The sequence below is a fragment of the Rattus rattus genome, chromosome X, assembly GCF_011064425.1.
Source record: "Rattus rattus isolate New Zealand chromosome X, Rrattus_CSIRO_v1, whole genome shotgun sequence".
Lineage (NCBI taxonomy): Eukaryota > Metazoa > Chordata > Mammalia > Rodentia > Muridae > Rattus > Rattus rattus.
In genome coordinates, this window is record NC_046172.1 from 12,363,975 (window position 1) to 12,383,535 (window position 19,561).

General features: G+C 42.5%; 1 protein-coding gene across 1 annotated transcript in view; it reads right to left on the reverse strand.

Moving 5' to 3' along the window:
- Window positions 1-707: 707 nt before the first annotated feature.
- Gnl3l (G protein nucleolar 3 like) overlaps window positions 708-19,561 on the reverse strand; it is a 31,250-nt gene continuing 12,396 nt past the window's right edge. The window contains exons 8-15 of the mRNA XM_032890204.1: window positions 13,633-13,811; window positions 11,581-11,668; window positions 10,929-11,103; window positions 10,691-10,833; window positions 10,299-10,435; window positions 9,152-9,279; window positions 5,694-5,916; window positions 708-3,445 (exon numbers count right to left, since the gene is read on the reverse strand). Of these exons, the coding sequence (XP_032746095.1) occupies window positions 3,363-3,445; window positions 5,694-5,916; window positions 9,152-9,279; window positions 10,299-10,435; window positions 10,691-10,833; window positions 10,929-11,103; window positions 11,581-11,668; window positions 13,633-13,811 (1,156 nt within the window). The 3' untranslated portion in view covers window positions 708-3,362. The remainder of the gene's footprint in view (window positions 3,446-5,693; window positions 5,917-9,151; window positions 9,280-10,298; window positions 10,436-10,690; window positions 10,834-10,928; window positions 11,104-11,580; window positions 11,669-13,632; window positions 13,812-19,561) is intronic.

Here is a 19,561-nt window from a genome sequence, read left to right on the forward strand (position 1 = left end):
TATATTAAAACTGTAACCCTAGTTCCAAGGAATTTGATGTGTTCTGACTTCACAGGCACCCCGACATATGGTATTCACTCTTTCACACATAAACCTTAAAAATTACAGCTCTCATAAAAAAACAACTGTACTAATTCTTGGATATATACTTGAAGGAATCCAAGTCAGCAGAGCACAGAGGGAGCTGTACATTCATTTTATTGCTATACTTTCTACAAAAGACAAGCTAATGAACCAGCCAAGGTGTCCATCAACAGGTGGGTAATGTGTATGTGTGCGCATGCATAAATACATGGGAGTATGTGTGCACACGTGTATGTGTGTGTATAATGTCAAAATGAAAACCAATGTTTTGCACATGAATTTAAAAAGTTACATTAGGATCCAGAGAGATGGCTTAGCAGTTCAGATCACTTTGATTTTGAAGAGGACCCAGGCTGAGTTCCCAGCAACCACACAGTTGCTCACTACCAACCATGTATAATTTCAGTCCATGGGATATAACACCTTTTCTGGCCTCTGTGGGCACCAAGCCATGCACATGGCACACAGACACACAGACACACATGCAGACAAAATATTTTTAAATGCACATTAAAAGAACAAAGAAGTTTAGTGGTTTCTTAGAATGTTAACCATATGCTTACCATATATTGCAACAATCCAACTCTAGGTAGTGATGCCAAAGAAATGAAAACAGTCTCACACAAGGTTTTATAGCAGCTTTATTCACAACTTCCTCCTCAACTGTAACGAATGTCCTCCAACTTGGGGTTGAATAAGCAGTAAGACATCCACACAATAGCATATGAAACAGAAATCAAAACTATTGATACATCCAGTGATACGGATTTTAAATCTCTAATTTCTAGCACATTATTCTCAAAAGTTACATACTATTAAATTCCACTTACAACTCTTTTCAAAAGACAGTCCATAAAGTGAAAGCACACGTCAGTGAATGTCAGGGAGAGAACAAGATTTGACTATGAAATACCAGGAATGGTGGAGGGGAGACTAATAGAACTCTTCTGTCCTCTGTTCATGATTACTCGTCTGTGTCCATTTATCGGAGCTTATACAACCGCATCTAACGTGAATGTAAGGTTTAGAAGGAAAAAGCTAAAAGCTTAATGCCATAAAATGAGCTCCTGTGTGACTTACAACATCATACTACGGAACAGGAAAGAGCTCTGGGCCTGCTAGGCTCTTAGGATGGGGACAGGACTATACTACAGGAGACACAGTAAGTTTGGGGACAATGCCATAAAAATTCTCTATCTTGATTATGGTGGCAGACCACCCCTGTTAAAAGGTGTCCAAACTTACAGAACTTAAAATTATAAAGGATGAGATTTACTGTATAAAAAGGATTTTTTTAAAGATCCAGAAATTTGTTTTAAGAATAAAGAACTAGTCAGGCATGACAGCAAACACCCACGATCCCAGTACTTAGAAAGCTAATTAGTGGGCTAAAAAATTCAGGATCACACTGGGTTATATGGGGGAGACCTTCTGTCTGTGCATGCACACGCTACCCGCCACCTTGAGATACATTAGAGTTAGAATATCTAGAGTCCCAGACTGTTTGGTTTTGCTTTGAGACTGCCTCTTAGTCTGCAGCCCAGGCTGGACTTAACTTCATAGTCGTCTTCCTGCTTCAGCATCCTGAGTTCTTGGAGTACTGGTGTGAGCCACACAGCTGGTTTTAGTTCTATTTCATTTTGACATGATTATGCTCCCAAGAATCTAGATGCTTTTATTTCTAATACATTATTGTCTACCAAAACTTAAGATGAAATCAGTGAATTAAGTTAGACATCATTTAAAGAGACTTAGAAAGGATAGTTTTCCATAAAATACTACTGTTTTGTTTTTTTTTTAAAAAAAAGAGTAGAGAAAATCTATTTTAAATACATGATGACAGAAAACATTACAGAGTGGTGTTCCTTTGTTGAGAAGGCAAAATAATACAAACAAAAGGCTACAAAAGATTTAATTAGACTCAAGTTTTTTTTAAGTTTTTTTCTCCTGGAGCTGAGGATCCGAACCCAGGGCCTTGGCGCCTACCACTGAGCTAAATCCCAACCCCTAGACTCAAGCTTTAAACCTAGCACACCACCTTACTTAATGTTGATATGAGTACATTCTATCAGCCTCTGAGCCTTACCCTTCCTGGCAGGGGATATATTTAAGCTTAAAGGCAGTACTGATTCTCCGAGTTTAGTAGTTTGTGCTCAGCCCCTAACCATCCAGAAAACAGGTATGGTCTACATTTCCTGAACATCCTGCAGCCAATGGCTTTCCAACATACTATGATAGGTATGCTCCTTCTAGAATCTTCATCCTCTATCCTATTCCCAGACACTTCCAGAGACAGAAGACTCACCATTGTCCTCTACTCCTACATTACCCAGATGAGAACCTACCTATTGATTTGGAAAATAACAGACAAGAGCCTTGGCACTGAGATAGGGTGATAAAAACAAAAAGGATCACTCATCTAGGGACAACCGCCACTTCTGCCACCACCACCACCAGGTTTCTCAGCAGTCTAGCATTTAGAACCTGTCCAAGAGGTTAACCCTTATCAGCCTAACTGACAGGGTAGGACACAGGAATGTAGAGTGCAAGGTACACTGTCAACACTTGGACTCTGTTTATTTGCTTTTTTAATAATTACAAATTTTTTGTTGTTGTTTTAGTGTTTGTTTTTTCCAAACAGGCTTTCTCTATGCAGCCCTGGCTGTCCTGGAACTTGCTCTGTAGACCAGGCTGGCCTGAAACTCCTCTGCCTCCAGAGTGCTAGGATTAAAGGTATGTGCCCAGTTGGACTCTGCTTATTTGTGTTTTGTTGAGTAAGGGTCTTGCCAGACAGTTCAGGCTGGCCTATAACTTGCAGTCCTCCTAGCTCCAGTCTCCCAAGTGTCAGGGTTACAGGCCAATGTTGCCACCATGCCAAGAGTCTGCTGATTTCATTTACCTTGTAAAACACAGTGGAAGCTGGGAATGGTGGCAAAAGCCTGTACTTGGGAGGCTGAGTGAGCAGACTCCCCAATGATAATGATGTATTCATGATAGTGATGATGAAAATACTACAGTTTGGTAATAGAATGGTTGTCTAACGTGTGTGAGGACCTATTAGGTTCAATTCCTGGCACCACAAAAACAAACACAAAGGATTAGAGGGTATTGGGGTTTGGCAGCTCCAGACCTTTGATAAGAAGGGAGGGCACTGCAGCAGAAGATACATGATATGGAGGCTTTTGACTATGTGAGTACATCAGGGAGAATGGAAAGGCATCTGGATTCTCCCGTCCCACAGGAAGCAGTACTTGCAGTATGAGGGGAAGGTCAGCTGCTCAGTCATCAGCACAGTCATCAGAATTGCCAGAGAGGTCAAGCATAGACATCATGGAGTCAGACAACTTAGTGGCGATTTTATCTGTAGATGGAGAAATACAGGCAATCTTTGGGTAGCTGGCTTAGTCAACAGGCCTGCCACAGCCATTATCACTAACTTGGCCTATACCAACCTACCAACTGGCTCAGTTACACCTCTAATCGTTCAACAAAACAGAGGAGCCATTAAATCTGTCAGCTTCACAGGGAGATTCATTCTTTCTCATGGCTTCAGACTCAAAGGATTCCAAGTCTTTTTTGTCTTCTGAGTACTAAAACAGTAACTTCTTTCTACTGTGTGAATTCAGCACTCCTCCATGACCCCTACCCACCCCCCAAACAATCGAACTTGAATGCCTACCACTCAGTCTCATCCTCAAGATACACTTGCTCCTCGGGATTCCCTGAGACTTCTCCAGATACCCTCTGCTGATCAGCCCTATCTCCAAGCTAGGCTAAGCTCCCTAGAAGTGCTTGTTGTGTATGCCCTCAGAGTGTTTGATCTACACTGCCACTGTTTGTTTTGTCTCCTCTCTACTCCCTAATAAGACTTGGAGTTTAAGGGCAAGTCACCCTTGGATTCTCAGGACTCACTGTAGAGCCAAAAGAAGATAGCCTATAAATATATAGATAAAATATGGCCTAAAAAGAATAGATGACAGAGTCAATCAAAACTACCTCCATATTTATATTGTAACCACAGATAGTAAGGCATGATGGTACTTACCTTTATTACTTCACTGAAACTGTTTTCTTACCGCCTCAGTAATCATGGGGGCTAACAAAGCCACAGCTTTACTACAAATACTGGAGTATCTTCATATAACCTACATACGACTTCCTGTATAACAAGATTTCTTATCATACCCAACATAATGCAAACACTATGAAACAACTGCTGTACTGTGTCATTCAAAAAACAATGACAAGGAACATAGCCTGCACCTATTTTAACTTTAAAATTGTATGTAGGCAGGTGTAGTGGCACAAGCCTTTAATCCCAGCACTCAGGATACAGAGGCAGGTGGATCTCTGTGAATATGAGGCCAGCTTGGTCTATAGAGTGAGTTCTACGACAGCCAGGGCTACACAGTGAGACTGTACATGTATGTGTGCCTGAGACTATGTATGTGAAACACATGCTAAGTGCCTGCAGAGGTCAGATGAAGAGTTGGATGCCCTAAAACTCGAGTTACAGACACTTGTGAGTTATATGAGGGTACTAGGAACCAAACCTGGGTCCTCTGCAAGAGCAACAAGTGCTCTTAACAATGGAGCAATCTTTCCAGCCCATAAGAGATGCAATTTCTCCCAAATGCTTTTCATTTCCACTTAACTGAATCTGTAGTACAGAAGCCACAGATGTGGAGGCCCAACTACAAGTAACCTGAAAACCTGAAGGGGTCAACTACACAAAGGACTGCCATTAATACAAAGAGATGAAGTTCTTTTCTATAGTGATGTGGAAATATTGCTAAGATACTGCAATGGTTTGTATATGCCTGACCCAGGGGAGGGCACTATTTGAGGGTGGCCTTGTTGAGCGGGTGTCACTGGGATTTAAGGCCTTATCCTAGCTGCCTGAAGTCAATCTTCCCCAGCAGCCTTCAGATGAAGATGTGAACCTCCCTGCTCCTCCTGCACCATGCCTGCCTAGGGTGCTGCCATGCCCTGCCTTGATGATATGGACTAAACCTCTGAACCTGTAAGCCAGCCCCCAATTAAATGCTGTCCATGTAAGAGTTACCTTGGTAACGGTATCTGTTCACAGCAGTAAAAACTTAGGTTTTTACTAAGACAGATACAGAATGGAGAAATTATGAATCAAAAATTGTATACTGAGTGACATGCATTTGTGTGGAAAAGAAAACTCAGAACATATGAGTTCTCTATATATCTGTCTTAAGAAGGACAAGAAATTAACCAGCTGCCTATGACAAGAAGCCTTAAGAGATTTTATTGTATATCCTCTGGGTTTTGGATGCACTGCCTAGACAAATGATAATATGCATTCTAACTGACAGAATGCTCCCAAGAAATGTGGGACAAGATACACGGGCAAGGTCAGTGGTTCTTCAAGTGCAGACTCCAAAATCTGCCTTAACGAAACCTTCAGGTGACAATAATGCAAGCTAAAAGTTTGAGAACCACTTGCCAGTCCATGAGTTTCCTACTCTCCAATCTCCAACTCTTCCATGGAGATAGACATATGGAGATGCTTATTCAAAAGCCCCTAGTCCTAGCCCCAATCAGACATGTTCCAGAACACAAGAATGGTCAAGTACCCCTACCTGAACGCTTCTGCAATTTTTTCTTATTCTTCAAGGCAGATGCCAGCGCCTGGCCTTGTTGAAGTGGGTCTGTCTCCAGGATCCTCTGCAACATCGGGCGGCGGTCCACTGAACTGACTTCCACTACACGGTTATTTTGGGGGCAATGATGGTCCACATTGCGTTTAGGCCACCCCATCTGATGACGGTTTGGTTTGGTACAATACCCAGTGAGATTTCCAATCTGGGAAGAAAAAGAATAATGGTGGGGGTCTTGATCTCCAAACACTTCTACAGAGAAAGCGAATATAGGGATGGGTAAGAAGGAGTGTGGAGCCAACTGTGGCCCCACCATATTCTAACTGATACTTAGTGACCCCATTAGCCTCGATATGTTCATCTGTCCAACAAGGTGACTAATGGGTAGCTTGCAAGGCTTTTGTTGTTGTTTTTCTAGACAGTTTCTGTGTGTAACAGCCCTGGCTATCCTGGAACTCAGCCTGTATACCAGGCTGGCCTTGAACTCACAGAGACATGCCTCTGCCTCTGCCTCTGCCTCTGCCTCTCTGCCTCTGCCTCTGCCTCTCTGCAGGGAAGGCTTAAAGGTGTATGTCGTCGCCAACTTGGCTACAAGGCTTTTACAAGATTTTAAAAAAGGAAAGGAAGCAGTGATGGTTGACACATGTAATCTTAGCAGTCACAAGGATGAGGCACGACTGCCATAAGTATAAGGCCAGCCTGGACTAGATGGCTAAGCTCTGGGTTAGCTTGGGCTACAGAGACTGTCTCAAAAAAAAAAAAAAAAAAAACAGAAAATGTATTTATCTACTTGATTAGTGACAACTGATAGTATAATGATCCTTGTTGAACTGATCCTGCTAGGCCTTACTCAGGTAGTAAGCTTTTAACACCTACTTAAAGGGCCCAGATATATGGACAAACTTGGAAACAAAGAAATGTTAGACTTACTTTCACCTTTAGTAAATAAATCCAGGCTAAAGCTAACCCAAAGCATGTTGTCTACCCATTGGGGCAGTATGAAGGGTATCTGTGTGGTGGGTACATGTGAGCAGTAAAAGCAAATATTAACAGAGCATTTACTGTGTATCATGTACCAATCTACCATATAAATATACACATACCTAAGGAAGTACACAGTCACCTAACCATGATTCAGGCATGTGACGGTGGCCTGTCATAGGCATCTTAGTTTATGGCAGTACACTCTACAGTGTTTCCACAATGAAGAACCTGTCAAGGTAGGCAGACACGGTAGCATCCTCGTACAGTATTTCTTAGGAATTGTGTAATGGGGAGGTCTGCTGAGGGCCCTGGATAGAATCTAGAACTTGTAGTACAAAAATGGGAGACTACTGTCAGTTTCTAAGAAATATACTGTGTCCAGGGACTCCATCAAAAATATTATTTGGAAAGGAAGCCTTAAATAGACAGGCTTATAGATTTTTTTTCTTTAAGCATGGGAAACTTCTAGCACTATGTGAAGATGGGAATAGTGTGATCCCTGCCACAGCACATGTTCCCACCTTACCTTCTACAACATACTGATTAGAGGTGACTTTCTTCCCTGGCCAACCTGACCGCCTTTCTTTCTGAATGACTATTCTTACTCACTGCCATGGCAACAAGAGATGTTTGCTAAATACTTCCAGGTATTATGTCATCATGAAAAATAAGAGGTCTTGAAGTAACCACTAAACAAGTTTGTAAGTGAAATAAGTAAAGTACAGAACAATGGGGAAAGCCTCCTCTATTTTAATTAAAATAGTTACTCGGAGCTGGATGTGGCTCAGTGGTAAAGGACTTGCCTAGTATATGAGACCCTGGGTTCAATCCCCAGCACTGACAATCCCTCAGCCTGGCGTAGAGTGACACACATCTTTAATCCCAGCACTTAGGAGGTAGAGGCAGATAGATCTCTGAGAGTTTGATATTAACCTGGTCTACAGAGTAAGTTCCAGAACAGCAAAGGATACACAGAGAAACCATGTCTCAAATTTAAAAAGGGCTATCTGAAATGGTGTGTGTGTGTGTGTGTGTGTGTGTGTGTGTGTGTGTGTGTGTGTGTGTAAAAATACAAGATAGGTCTTTCAGACATCCCAAAGTCTGATAATAGTGACCATCTCCAAAGAGGGAACAGAGTGAGTAGGGGTCAGACATAATAGATGTACTTTTCATTTTCACTTTAGTCAATCCTCAATTTTAAGTGATGAGCACATATTGCTTAGTTAAATTTTTTTTATTTTAATACAAAAAACTGAAGAGGAGATTTGACTCAGAAATGAAAACAGGCAATCATCAATGCTTTCCTGTTGCCTTAAGGGTCAAAGTCAAATTTAAGGTATTCGTTCTATGCTCAGACTCTAGATTCATCTTTTTCAACCTCTACTCCAGTCACATAATAACACTAACAATTCCCTCCAAACACCATACTCTTTGAGCCCTGTTATGAGCCCAGAGATTTCAGCCTTCAAGATGTAGCTTAAGGGTTCTCTGACCAACTAACAAGAGTACAGTTTAGGGCACTTAAATGCAGGCTCTTCCCATATTATTGCCCACCCATAATCACTCCTTCTATGTGTCTGAAATGAAAACTTTGGAGGAACAGAGGTGGGTGGCTGAAAAAAAAAGATGCTGGAAAAACTCAGAGTGGCTCAGCCATGGAGGAGCACACCTTAAATCCCAGAACTTGAGAAGCAGAAGGATCTTTGTAAATGTGAGGCCAGCCTGGTCTATATCACAGCTGTTACCCAGAGAAACCCTGTCTTGAAAGAGAAAATAACAACAACAAAGCAGAGTCATATGATGCTATGACGGTATTGAATAGCAAGCCATGGAAAGGTGTTTAAGCAGAGGAACTGACAAGTTCAGACTAGAACCACAGAATAGCCAGGCATATGTGATGCATACCTGTAAACTCAGCACTGAGGAGTTGGGAGGCAGGACGATCAGGTCTTCAAAGCCAGCCTTGGCTACATGAGACCCTGTCTCAAACAGCAGCAAAAGAAACCGTGGAGCATATGTCCAGGTAAGTTGAGGCCTAGAAGCATACTTTAGGATTACAGGAACCATAGAAATGAGAAATTTTGGCCATGTCTCAAGAAATATGGTAAGGACTAGCCATGGGATTTGGTGACTAACAGTGTATGGGATTCTGGATACTAGTCAGGAGAAGGAGGCATCTGCTAACTGAATAATTGGGTGACTAAGGTGGTGATGCCTGTGCTATGGACTGGAAGCAGGGCTGAAAAGCATGCTTGAAAGAGCTCCTTAGACACGTCACTTTCTAGCCAAAAAAAAAAAAACAAAAAAAACAAAACACCACATCAAGCATCTACAAGCCCATAGGAAGTGTTCGAGCGACTCCTATCTCAGCACCCCAGGGGAGATAGGCAGAAGGAACTGAGTCCGCCCCAGAACCCTGTGCATGAGACAGCTGCTATGAAGATGTGCAGAGATACCTTATACACGGTGGTTTTATTTTCAATGGCATCTGCTATTTTCACGAGTGGAGAATGGAGCCACCTGACCTCCATTTCTTGGGGGTCCATGTCACCCAACAGCTCATCGGATTCTCCCACGGCTAAGCCTGTAACACAAACACCACTCTTTTTGACACAGGGTTTCACTATGAAGCTCTAGCTAGCTTGGAACTCATGGAGATCCCTTCTACTGCCTCTCAGGTCATGGGATTAAGAGGTATGTTCCACCACACCCAGTAAATATAAACTTGTTTTACTAGACTATCTTACTAGCCAATGGAGGGAAAAATCAAAACCTAAGAAAGCTTAGAAGACTGTAGAGCAGCCAGGAACAGTGACAGATCAGTACTCAGAAGACTGATGGGAGAGAATTATCTAAAGTTCAAAGTCAGCCTGGGCTATTCAGTCAGCACTAGATCAGTTAAAACTACACAGAAAAATCCTGTCTAAAAATCCTAGAACACCCATGGGTGTAGTTCAGTGGTGAGTGCTATGATAGCAAGCACAAGGCCCTGGGTTTAATCCTCAATGTCCTTTTTTTAAGCCTAGGGCAATAGGAGGGAGAATAGGGAGAAGGACCATTTAGTTGCTTGATTCAGTTGTTCAGCTGCAATTACAGGCCCATGTAAACATACATAGCCATTTTTGAGCCTTTAGTCCCAGCAGTTGGGAGGCAGAGGTAGTTTATACCAGCCTCATCTACATAATAAGTTATAGGCCAGCCAAGGACTACACAGTGAAACCATGTCTCAACACAATACCCCACCCATACCCATACACACACACACACACACACACACACACACACACACACACACACACACACACACACACACACACACACACGAAAGCTTTTAAAGGGATGTTTCAAACAAAAAAGAAATGAAGCCTCACCCAAAAAAGAACCTAAAAGGGTTCCAGTTAGTCAGGCAATCTACCAAAAGTTCACCACAACCACCACCCCTACCCATACCCTCACAGCCCAAACTACAATATTCTACCTTGCAGGACAATTAATACATTTTAATAACAAACCCCAAGTAGCCCCAGGGAAGGGGAGATCAAACGTGTGCTCAGGGTTCTACTAGAACAAAAAAAAAAAGGTGCCCCACCCATCCACACTTACATTCCATGGTATCTTCATTGGCCTGCTCAGTGTCTTCTATATCAAAGACCTCAGTCATCTCCTTAACAATCTCAGCACTGAGATGGGTGGGCAGAGTGTGAGTGGGCGGTGGTGGTGTATAGAAGCTGATCTTCCCACTGTATTGGGAGACAAGGAGGGGTTGCTGATGATATATGTGAGAACAAAAAAAACCTTCCACAAGAGGACAAAGGACAAGAAAGTCCAGACGACAGTGTCTCCATGGTGTGCTGAACTGCTGAATAACCACTAGGCACAGAATGCTGAGCAAGGCATGACCAAGTCTTTGGCTGTTCCCTACCTTGGAACCCAGGAAATCAGGCTGCCCCTACTGGCATCAATAAACACCACCTCCTACTCAAGCCCTTCCTCACCTCACCCAGTCAGCCAGCACAGCTTTGGCAGCCTGTTCTTGACTATAGACACCTCCCTTCTTCTTCTTTCCCAAACGATGGGCCACTGCAGTCAGAAAGTGCTCAGTAGTCTGGAATCCAGACACACCATAATAGTTGGAAATCTAGCAAAATGAAGAAGAAAAGCCATGAGAAGGAGTGAAGGACCTGTGAAGTAGTGGGGTAGGGCAAGCATCCACTGAGGACCCTGGCTCTGTACCTCTTCCAGGTTGCAGCGCTGAAGGATGGTCTCCACCGGGGTCACAGGGTCTGCCAGTTTCTGCACATGGATGCAATTACGCAGGATGGTGCCCACCTCTGAATTGGGTCCTGGGACAATGCCTGGTGCATCCAGCAGCCTGATAAACTTGTCTAGGTAGACCTCCTGCATGAATCTACAGAAAAAAACAAGGCCCAGCTATACGTGATATTGAGTCACAAATGTTGGGTCTAGGGGGGAGGGAGGTCAAAGAAGAGAGGGGAAGGTATGTAAGTCTTAGGTGAAGTGGAAAGATGTAGAGCCAGGAAGGGGGCTATGAGGTGCTACAGTCCCAGGGCTAATTCTCAAATTTACTTTCTTATACTAAGGACTTACCTGTAGGATCTCAGACAAGTTTCTGACTCTCTGGGTCTCTGCTGCTTCATCTAAGCAACAGAGCTATTTGTAGTTGTTAGAAAGGACCCAGCAGAGTCTCCAACCTACACTTGGGATGAGCCAGGTAAATGAGGGCTATTAGTAGGATTCCTAAACCTAGGGTATGAATCAGAGGATGGTCCACAATTAGGAAATGGGGTAGGGGCTGAAGGCATGTGAACTAGGATGGAATGGTAATGTCAAAGATTTTGGAAGTGGGGCAGTGAGCAGATCTTACTTTGTGACACCAGGAACAGCTCCCACACTACACGCACGGCTGCGCTTCAGGCTATTGATCAGACTGCTCTTCCCCACATTGGGAAGGCCTGCAAAGTAGGAGCGAAATACTCAGCGCAGAAAGTGCTCACAGGAAGTCAGGCCAGCCAGTTTAAGAACGGGCCTGGCAGAGGCAGTAACCAGGCCATTGATGAGCTAAAGTACACTACTGTCTTCCCACCCCAGTCCCTGGCCAACCAAGCCTCTTTGGATCTTTCTAGTTCTCTCTCTCTCTCTCTCTCTCTCTCATCAGCATTCTAAGCACACATGGCCCTCTCTTCAGATGTACAGTCCACCTCCCACGACAACAAGCCTGGAGGGGCTCTCCACAAAAGGCCTCACAGACATGACCTAACAGAAAGTGGATATCAAGTGTTGAAACAGACCCACCTGTTCAAACTTGTAATTCCCCTGGAAGAAGGGACTCCTCGCCAGATGCCCCCCGCCTCTGCACAGCTGTCTTCGCCTGTGGAATCTGTATCTGAGCAGCACCTGTGCACCACTTTCAGTCTGGGGCTGTCTTTGTGAGTTCCTACCTCACTGGATGGCATTCTCACTGTCCTCTATGGGTACTAAAGTTTACCAATATGCACTACTCTCTTACACGTGTGCCCGGGAAGATCTGTGATAGGTACTTGGAAGTCGATACACCTCTATGTGTCTCCTGGTCCTTTTCATTTGCAATGTGACCACTTTTCCCTTGTGTTAGACCTCTCAATAAATCTATTGCCCTCACAGCTGTTTCTATGAGAGTATCTAAATCACTCTTTCTCAATCTGGACACTATCTCTTCTGAAACTCTCCACCCTGTCCATTCCACTTCTGATGACATGGACAATCTGTTCCTTCTCTCTGGAGTGTGTCTATAGATGTGTTCCCATTTGAGTTTCATTATGGCCTTGTATTTTCTTTGTATGCCTCCCTGACTATGTCTTTAATTCTTATTATACAAACACTTCTTCTCATCGCAGGCATGTTTGTTTGCCTATGATTCTAGGTTGTATCAGAGAATTACAGTGGATCTGGGCACATATGGTATCCCTATAGTAGACCTATGTTGTATGTCCCTGTGTCTATATCTCTTTCGTTCAAACTGTCTACATTCCTATGTTCTTTCTTTGGACATGCATATCTACACAAGTACATACCCCAAGTGTCTCTTCTTCACCAACCCCTCTACATGTTTCTGTACACACTTCAACTATCTCCTGCTGTTTTTAACACTGGGGACTGAACCCAAGGTCTCATGAATATTAGGGAAGTCTTCCACCACTAAGCAACACTCCCAGATCTTTTACTTTTTTTATGAAACAAGGTCTCACTGAGTTCCCTAAGGCTAGCCTTGAACTCAAACTTTCAGCCTTCTAAAGCAACTAACACACAGGTCTGGGTCAGCGAGCCTGACCACATTATAGTTTTAATGTCCCTTTTAGCATTTCTTTGGGGTTATATCTCCTTCATTCTTCTTATGCCTGAAGCTTAAATTTGTATTTTTAATTAACCACCAACTTCACAATCTGGCTTTGTTCTTTTTGTTGTCTGTTGTCTATTCAAGAGTGTGGTGTACAGTCTGTACAGTTCTCTTCAGTGTCTCAAGCTGAGACACTTTCCCTTTCTGATGATCTTTCCCTGCCTCTCAATTTTCCCGCTCCCTCTCATCTCCTTCTACAGTACTTGGGTTTCAGAAAGACTGAGGCTTAAGCCTCAGCTCTGCCTTGTTTCCTTCTGTGGATCTCATAGTTCTGTCTCACTGTCTGGAAGAGGTGGGTAGATCACACTTCCTTCCCACAGCTCTGACAGTCTGTAGTGTTTGGTACCAAGTATTTGGCTCTAAGCGCACCGAATCTGAATATGCCTTCCCATGTCCCACCAGCCAAAACTGCAAATGCAAAATCACTCCAGAACTCCTCTGATTTTCCCAAAGAAGCTTCACATTATTCCAAACCCTTTCCCTCAATGAAGTCACTGCCCAAGGAAGGAGCCTGGGCCCTCTGCCTACTTTAGCCAGCCTTACCTACAACACCCACACGAATGTGGCCACGTATTTCCCCCAGACGACAGTAGTTCCCCAGGACCCTCATGAGGTTTTCAGCTCCAAAGCAGGCTTTGCTTTTCAACAGTGACTCAGAGGCCTGGTCCACTGGAACTTTACACCGAGTCTGGAAATGGGGAATATTACAAAAATGTGCATCAAGTAAGAGAGGGAATTATGAGCCCATTTTCCAACATGTTAATGGGATATTCAGAACCAGCCTGGGGTTGCTAAGCTTGGTTGATTATCACGCTGACTCCTTCCCAGTTCTTCTTGGTTCCAATTGCTGTTGTCTGTATGTCTCCAACTTCCTCTGTCCCTGCTTCTAACCCAACATGCATGGCTTTTGACTCCCACAGCAAAGGCACGAAGACATCCCAGCTGAGGCAAAACAGGTCTTTTCTCTCTCTCTCTCTCTCTCTCTCTCTCTCTCTCTCTCCTCTCTCTCTCTCTCTCAGGCCTATGAGGAAAAGTCTATTTTCTTCCTAGGGCTTTTAGTGTCTCATATGCACAAAAAGGGAAGCCTGACCTCTCTGCTCTGTGCTGAATGAAAGCGTTGCTGTGCCCAAAGCTGATCTTCCCTTGACACTTTACAGGACAAGGCCACCCTCAAATTCCTACTTTTAGTTTTGATGGTGGGAAAGTAGGAAGCCCTACAAATTTGTAAGCAAGACACATTATATTTGCAAAAGTGTAGGAAAAGAGGTTCTTTTCACAAATCCATTAACCCAAGTGGAGGAGGATTAATTGGCACAGCTTACATAAAGAACAGCTTGTCAGTGTCTAAGAAAATATCAAAGGCATGAGTCCAATATATGACCCAGCCATTGGCCAGTAGTTAGCCCACATTAACACTTGTCCACATCCCAAGGAGATAAACGCAAGTGGATTAATAAACACACTACTTAAATAATAATGAATATTGAAAAATGGTTCTCGATAGTAGAATGTGAGAGCAAGATTCTCTGAGCTCCATGCCCAACATTGTAAAAAAGAATGGTACAGACAGTTCCCTGCTCCCAAACCCCGTGGGAGAGAGACCTCATCGCCCAGACGTGTGGGCACTCCTGTGACTACAGGGCAGGAGACACCACCAATACTGCCCACGTTTGCCGACATTCCTGGCCCAAGAGGAAACTGTATAGGGCCTCTGGGAATAGGAAGATAGGGGTACTCAAGCTGTAGGAGCCCTGTGGTTCAGACTCCACTCGGATCTGAAGGAACCCAGACAAACAGCTCCCTGCACCCAAATCCCGTGGGAGGGAGAGCTAGACCTTCAGAGGGGCAGACACACCTGGGAAACAAGAGGAGACACTCTCTGCCCACATTTCTGACTCTAGAGGAAAATACCTAGCGCCATCAGGCCCCCCTGCGCACAGGGACCCAGAAGTAGGGACAGGCCCTTCTGGTTGCTGCCCTCATGGAGAGCTGAAACCCAGCCCTGAAGAGCGACTTCAGGACCGAGATCAGACGTAAGACCAACTTTTCTGCTCCAAGTAACCTGTCTGGTGAACTCAGGACACAGGCCCACAGGAACAGCTGAAAGCCAGTAGACAGGAAAGACTACACGCCTGAAAGCAGAACACTCTGTGCCCATAACTGGCTGAATGAGAACAAGAAAACAGGTCTACAGCACTCCTGACACACAGGCCTATAGGAAGGTCTAACCACTGTCAGAAATAGCAGAACAAGGTAATACCAGAGACAACCTGATGGTGAGAGGCAAGCGCAGGAACCCAAGCAACAGAAACCAAGACTACATGGCATCATCAGAGCCCAAGTCTCCCACCAAAGCAAACACTGAATATCCAAACACACCAGAAAAGCAAGATCTTGATTTTATATCACATTTGATCATGATGCTGGAGGACTTCAAGGAAGACATGAAGAACTCCTTTAGAGAAACGCAGGAAAACACAAGTAAACAAATAGTGGCCCTTAGAGAGGAAACGCAAAAATCCCTGAAAGAATTCCAGGAAAACACAATCAAACAGGTAAAGGAATTAAAAATGGAAATAGACCTAATAAAGAAAGCACAAAGGGAGATAAGCCTATATAGAAAACCAAAGAAAGAGACAAGAAGCCATAGATATAAGCATCACCAACAAAATGCAAGAGATAGAAGAGAGAATCTCAGGAGCAGAAGATTCCATAGAAATCATCAACACAATTGTCAAAGATAATGTAAAACGGAAAAAGCTACTGACCCAAAACATACAGGAAATCCAGGACACAGTGAGAAGACCAAACCTAAGGATAATAGGTATAGAAGAGAGTGAAGACTCCCAACTCAAAGAACCAGTAAATATCTTCAACAAAATCATAGAAGAAAACCTCCCTAAACTAAAAAAAGAGATGCCAATAAGCATAAAGGAAGCCTACAGCATTCCAAATAGATTGCACCAGAAAAGAAACTCCTCTCATCACATAATAGTCAAAACACCAAATGCACAAAACAAAGAAAAAATATTAAAAACAGTAAGGGAAAAAGGTCAAGTAACATATAAGGGCAGACCTATCAGAATTACACCAGATTCTCACCAGAGACTATGAAAGCCAGAAGTTCCTGGACAGATGTCATACAGACCCTAAGAGAACACAAATGCAAGCCCAGGTTACTGTATCCTGCAAAACTCTCAATTAACATAGATGGAGAAACCAAGATATTCCATGACAAAAAGAAATTTACACAATATCTTTCCACAAATCCAGCCCTACAAAGGATAATAAATGGTAAAGCCCAACACAAGGAAGGAGGCAAGCTACCCCCCAGAAAAAGCAAGAAACTAATCATTTTGCAACAAAACAAAGAGAAGAAAAGCACACAAACATAATCTCACCTCCAAATACGAAGATAACAGGAAACAATAATCACTATTCCTTTATATCTCTCCACATCAATGGTCTCAACTCCCCAATAAAAAGACATAGATTAACAAACTGGATAGGCAATGAGGACCCTGCATTCTGCTGCCTACAGGAAACATACCTCAGAAACAAAGACAGACACTACCTCAGAGTGAAAGGCTGAAAAACAACTTTCCAAGCAAATAGTCTGAAGAAGCACGCTGGAGTAGCCATTCTAATATCGAATAAAATCGATTTTCAACTAAAAGTCATCAAAAAAGATAAGGAAGGACACTTCATATTCAAAGGAAAAATCCACCAAGATGAACTCTCGATCCTAAATATCTATGCTCCAAATACAAGGGCACCTACATACATAAAAGAAACCTTACTAAAGCTCAAAGCACATATTGCACCTCACACAATAATAGTAGGAGATTTCAACACCCCACTCTCCTCAATGGACAGATCATGGAAACAGAAATTAAACAAAGACATAGACAGACTAACAGAAGTTATGAATCAAATGGGCTTAACAGATATTTATAGAACATTCTATCCTAAAACAAGAGGATAGAGCTTCTTCTCACCACCTCATGGTACTTTCTTCAAAATTGACCATATAATCAGGCACAAAACAGGCCTCAACAGATACAGAAAGATAGAAATAATCCCATGCGTCCTATCAGACCACCATGGGCTAAAGCTGGTCTTCAAAAACAATAAGGAAAGAACGCCTACATATACATGGAAGTCTAACAATGCTCTACTCAATGATAACCTGGTCAAGGAAGATATAAAGAAAGAAATTAAAAACTTCTTAGAATTTAATGAAAATGAAGGTACAACATACCCAAACTTATGGGACACAAAGAAAGCTGTGCTAAGAGGAAAACTCATAGCTCTGAGAGTCTGCAGAAAGAAACAGGAGAGAGCATATATCAGCTGCTTGACAGCACACCACAGAGCTCTAGAATAAAAAGAAACAAATACACCCAGGAGGAGTAGAAGGCAGGAAATAATCAAACTCAGAGCAGAAATCAACCAAGCAAAAACAAAAAGGACTATACAAAGAATCAGCAGACCCAAAAGCTTGTTCTTTCAGAAAATCAACAAAATAGATAAACCCTTAGCCAGACTAACCAGAGGACACACAGAGTTTGTTCACATTAACAAAATAAGACGTGAAAAGGGAGGCATAACAACAGAATCAGAGGAAATTTAAAAAATCATCAGATCCTACTACAAAGGCCTATATTCAACAAAACTTGAAAATCTGGAGGAAACGGACAATTTCCTAGACAGACCAGGTACCAAAGTTATATTAGAACAGATAAATCATTTAAACAACCCCATAACTCCTAAAAAAATAGAAGGAGTCATTAAAAGTCTCCCAACCAAAAAGAGCCCAGGTCCAGATGGGTTCAGTACATAATTCTATCAGACATTCATAGTAGACCTCATACCAATACTATCAAAACTATTACAAAAAATTGAAACAGACAGAATGCTAACAAATTCCTTCTATGAAGCCAAAATTACTCTTATACCTAAACCACACAAAGATCCAACAAAGAAAGAGAACTTCAGACCAATTTCCCTTATGAATATCGACGCAAAAATACTCAGTAAACTTCTTGGGAACTGAATCCAAGAGCACATCAAAACAATCATCCACCATGATCAAGTAGGCTTCATCCCAGGCATGCAGAGATGGTTTAATATACGGAAAACCATCAACATGATCCAATATATAAACAAATTGAAAGAACAAAACCACATGATCATTTCATTAGATGCTGAGAAAGCATTTGACAAAATTCAACACCCCTTCATGATAAAAGTCCTGGAAAGAATAAGAATCCAAGGCCCATACCCAAACATAGTAAAAGCCATATACAGCAAACCAGTTGCTAACATTAAACTAAATGGAGAGAAACTTGAAGCAATCCCACTAAAATCAGGGACTGACAAGGATGCCCACTCTATCCCTTTATTCAATATAGTTCTTGAAGTTCTAGCCAGAGCAATCAGACAACAAAAGGAGGTCAAGGGGATACAGATCGGAAAAGAGGAAGTCAAAATATCACTATTTGCAGATGATATGATAGTATATTTAAGTGATCCCAAAAGTTCCACCAGAGAACTATTAAACCTGATAAACATCTTCAGCAAAGTGGCTGGGTATAAAATTACCTCAAATAAATCAGTAGCCTTCTTCTACACACAAGATAAACAAGCTGAGAAAGAAATTAGGGAAACGACACCCTTCATAATAGTCCCAAATAATATAAAATACCTCAGTGTGACTTTAACAAAGCAAGTGAAAGATCTGTAGGATAAGAACTTCAAGCCTCTGAAGAAAGAAACTGAAGGAGACCTCAGAAGATGGAAAGATCTCCCATGCTCATGGGTTGGCAGGATTAATATAGTAAAAAATGGCCATTTTACCAAAAAGTGATCTACAGATTCACAATCCCAATCAAAATACTAACCGATTCTTCGAGCGTTAGAACAATTTGCAAATTCATCTGGAATAACAAAAACCCAGGATAGCTAAAACTATCCTCAACAATAAAAGGACTTCAGGAGAATCACTATCCCTGAACTCAAGCAGTATTACAGAGCAATAGTGATAAAACTGCATGGTATTGGTACAGAGACAGACAGATAAACCAGTGGAATAGAATTGAAGACCCAGAAATGAACCCACACACCTATGGTCACTTGATTTTTGACAAAGGAGCCAAAACCAAATGGAAAAAAGATAGCATTTTCAGCAAATGGTGTTGGTTCAACTGGAGTTCAGCATGTAGAAGAATGCAGATCAATCCATGCTTATCACATCACCCTGTGCAAAGCTTAAGTCCAAGTGGATCAAGGACCTCCACATCAAACCAGACACACTCAAACTAATAGAAGAAAAACTAGGGAAGCATCTGGAACACATGGGCACTGGAAAAAAATTTCCTGAACAAAACACCAATGGCTTATGCTCTAAGATCAAGAATGGACAAATGGGAACTCATAAAACTTCAAAGTTTCTTTAAGGCAAAGGACACTG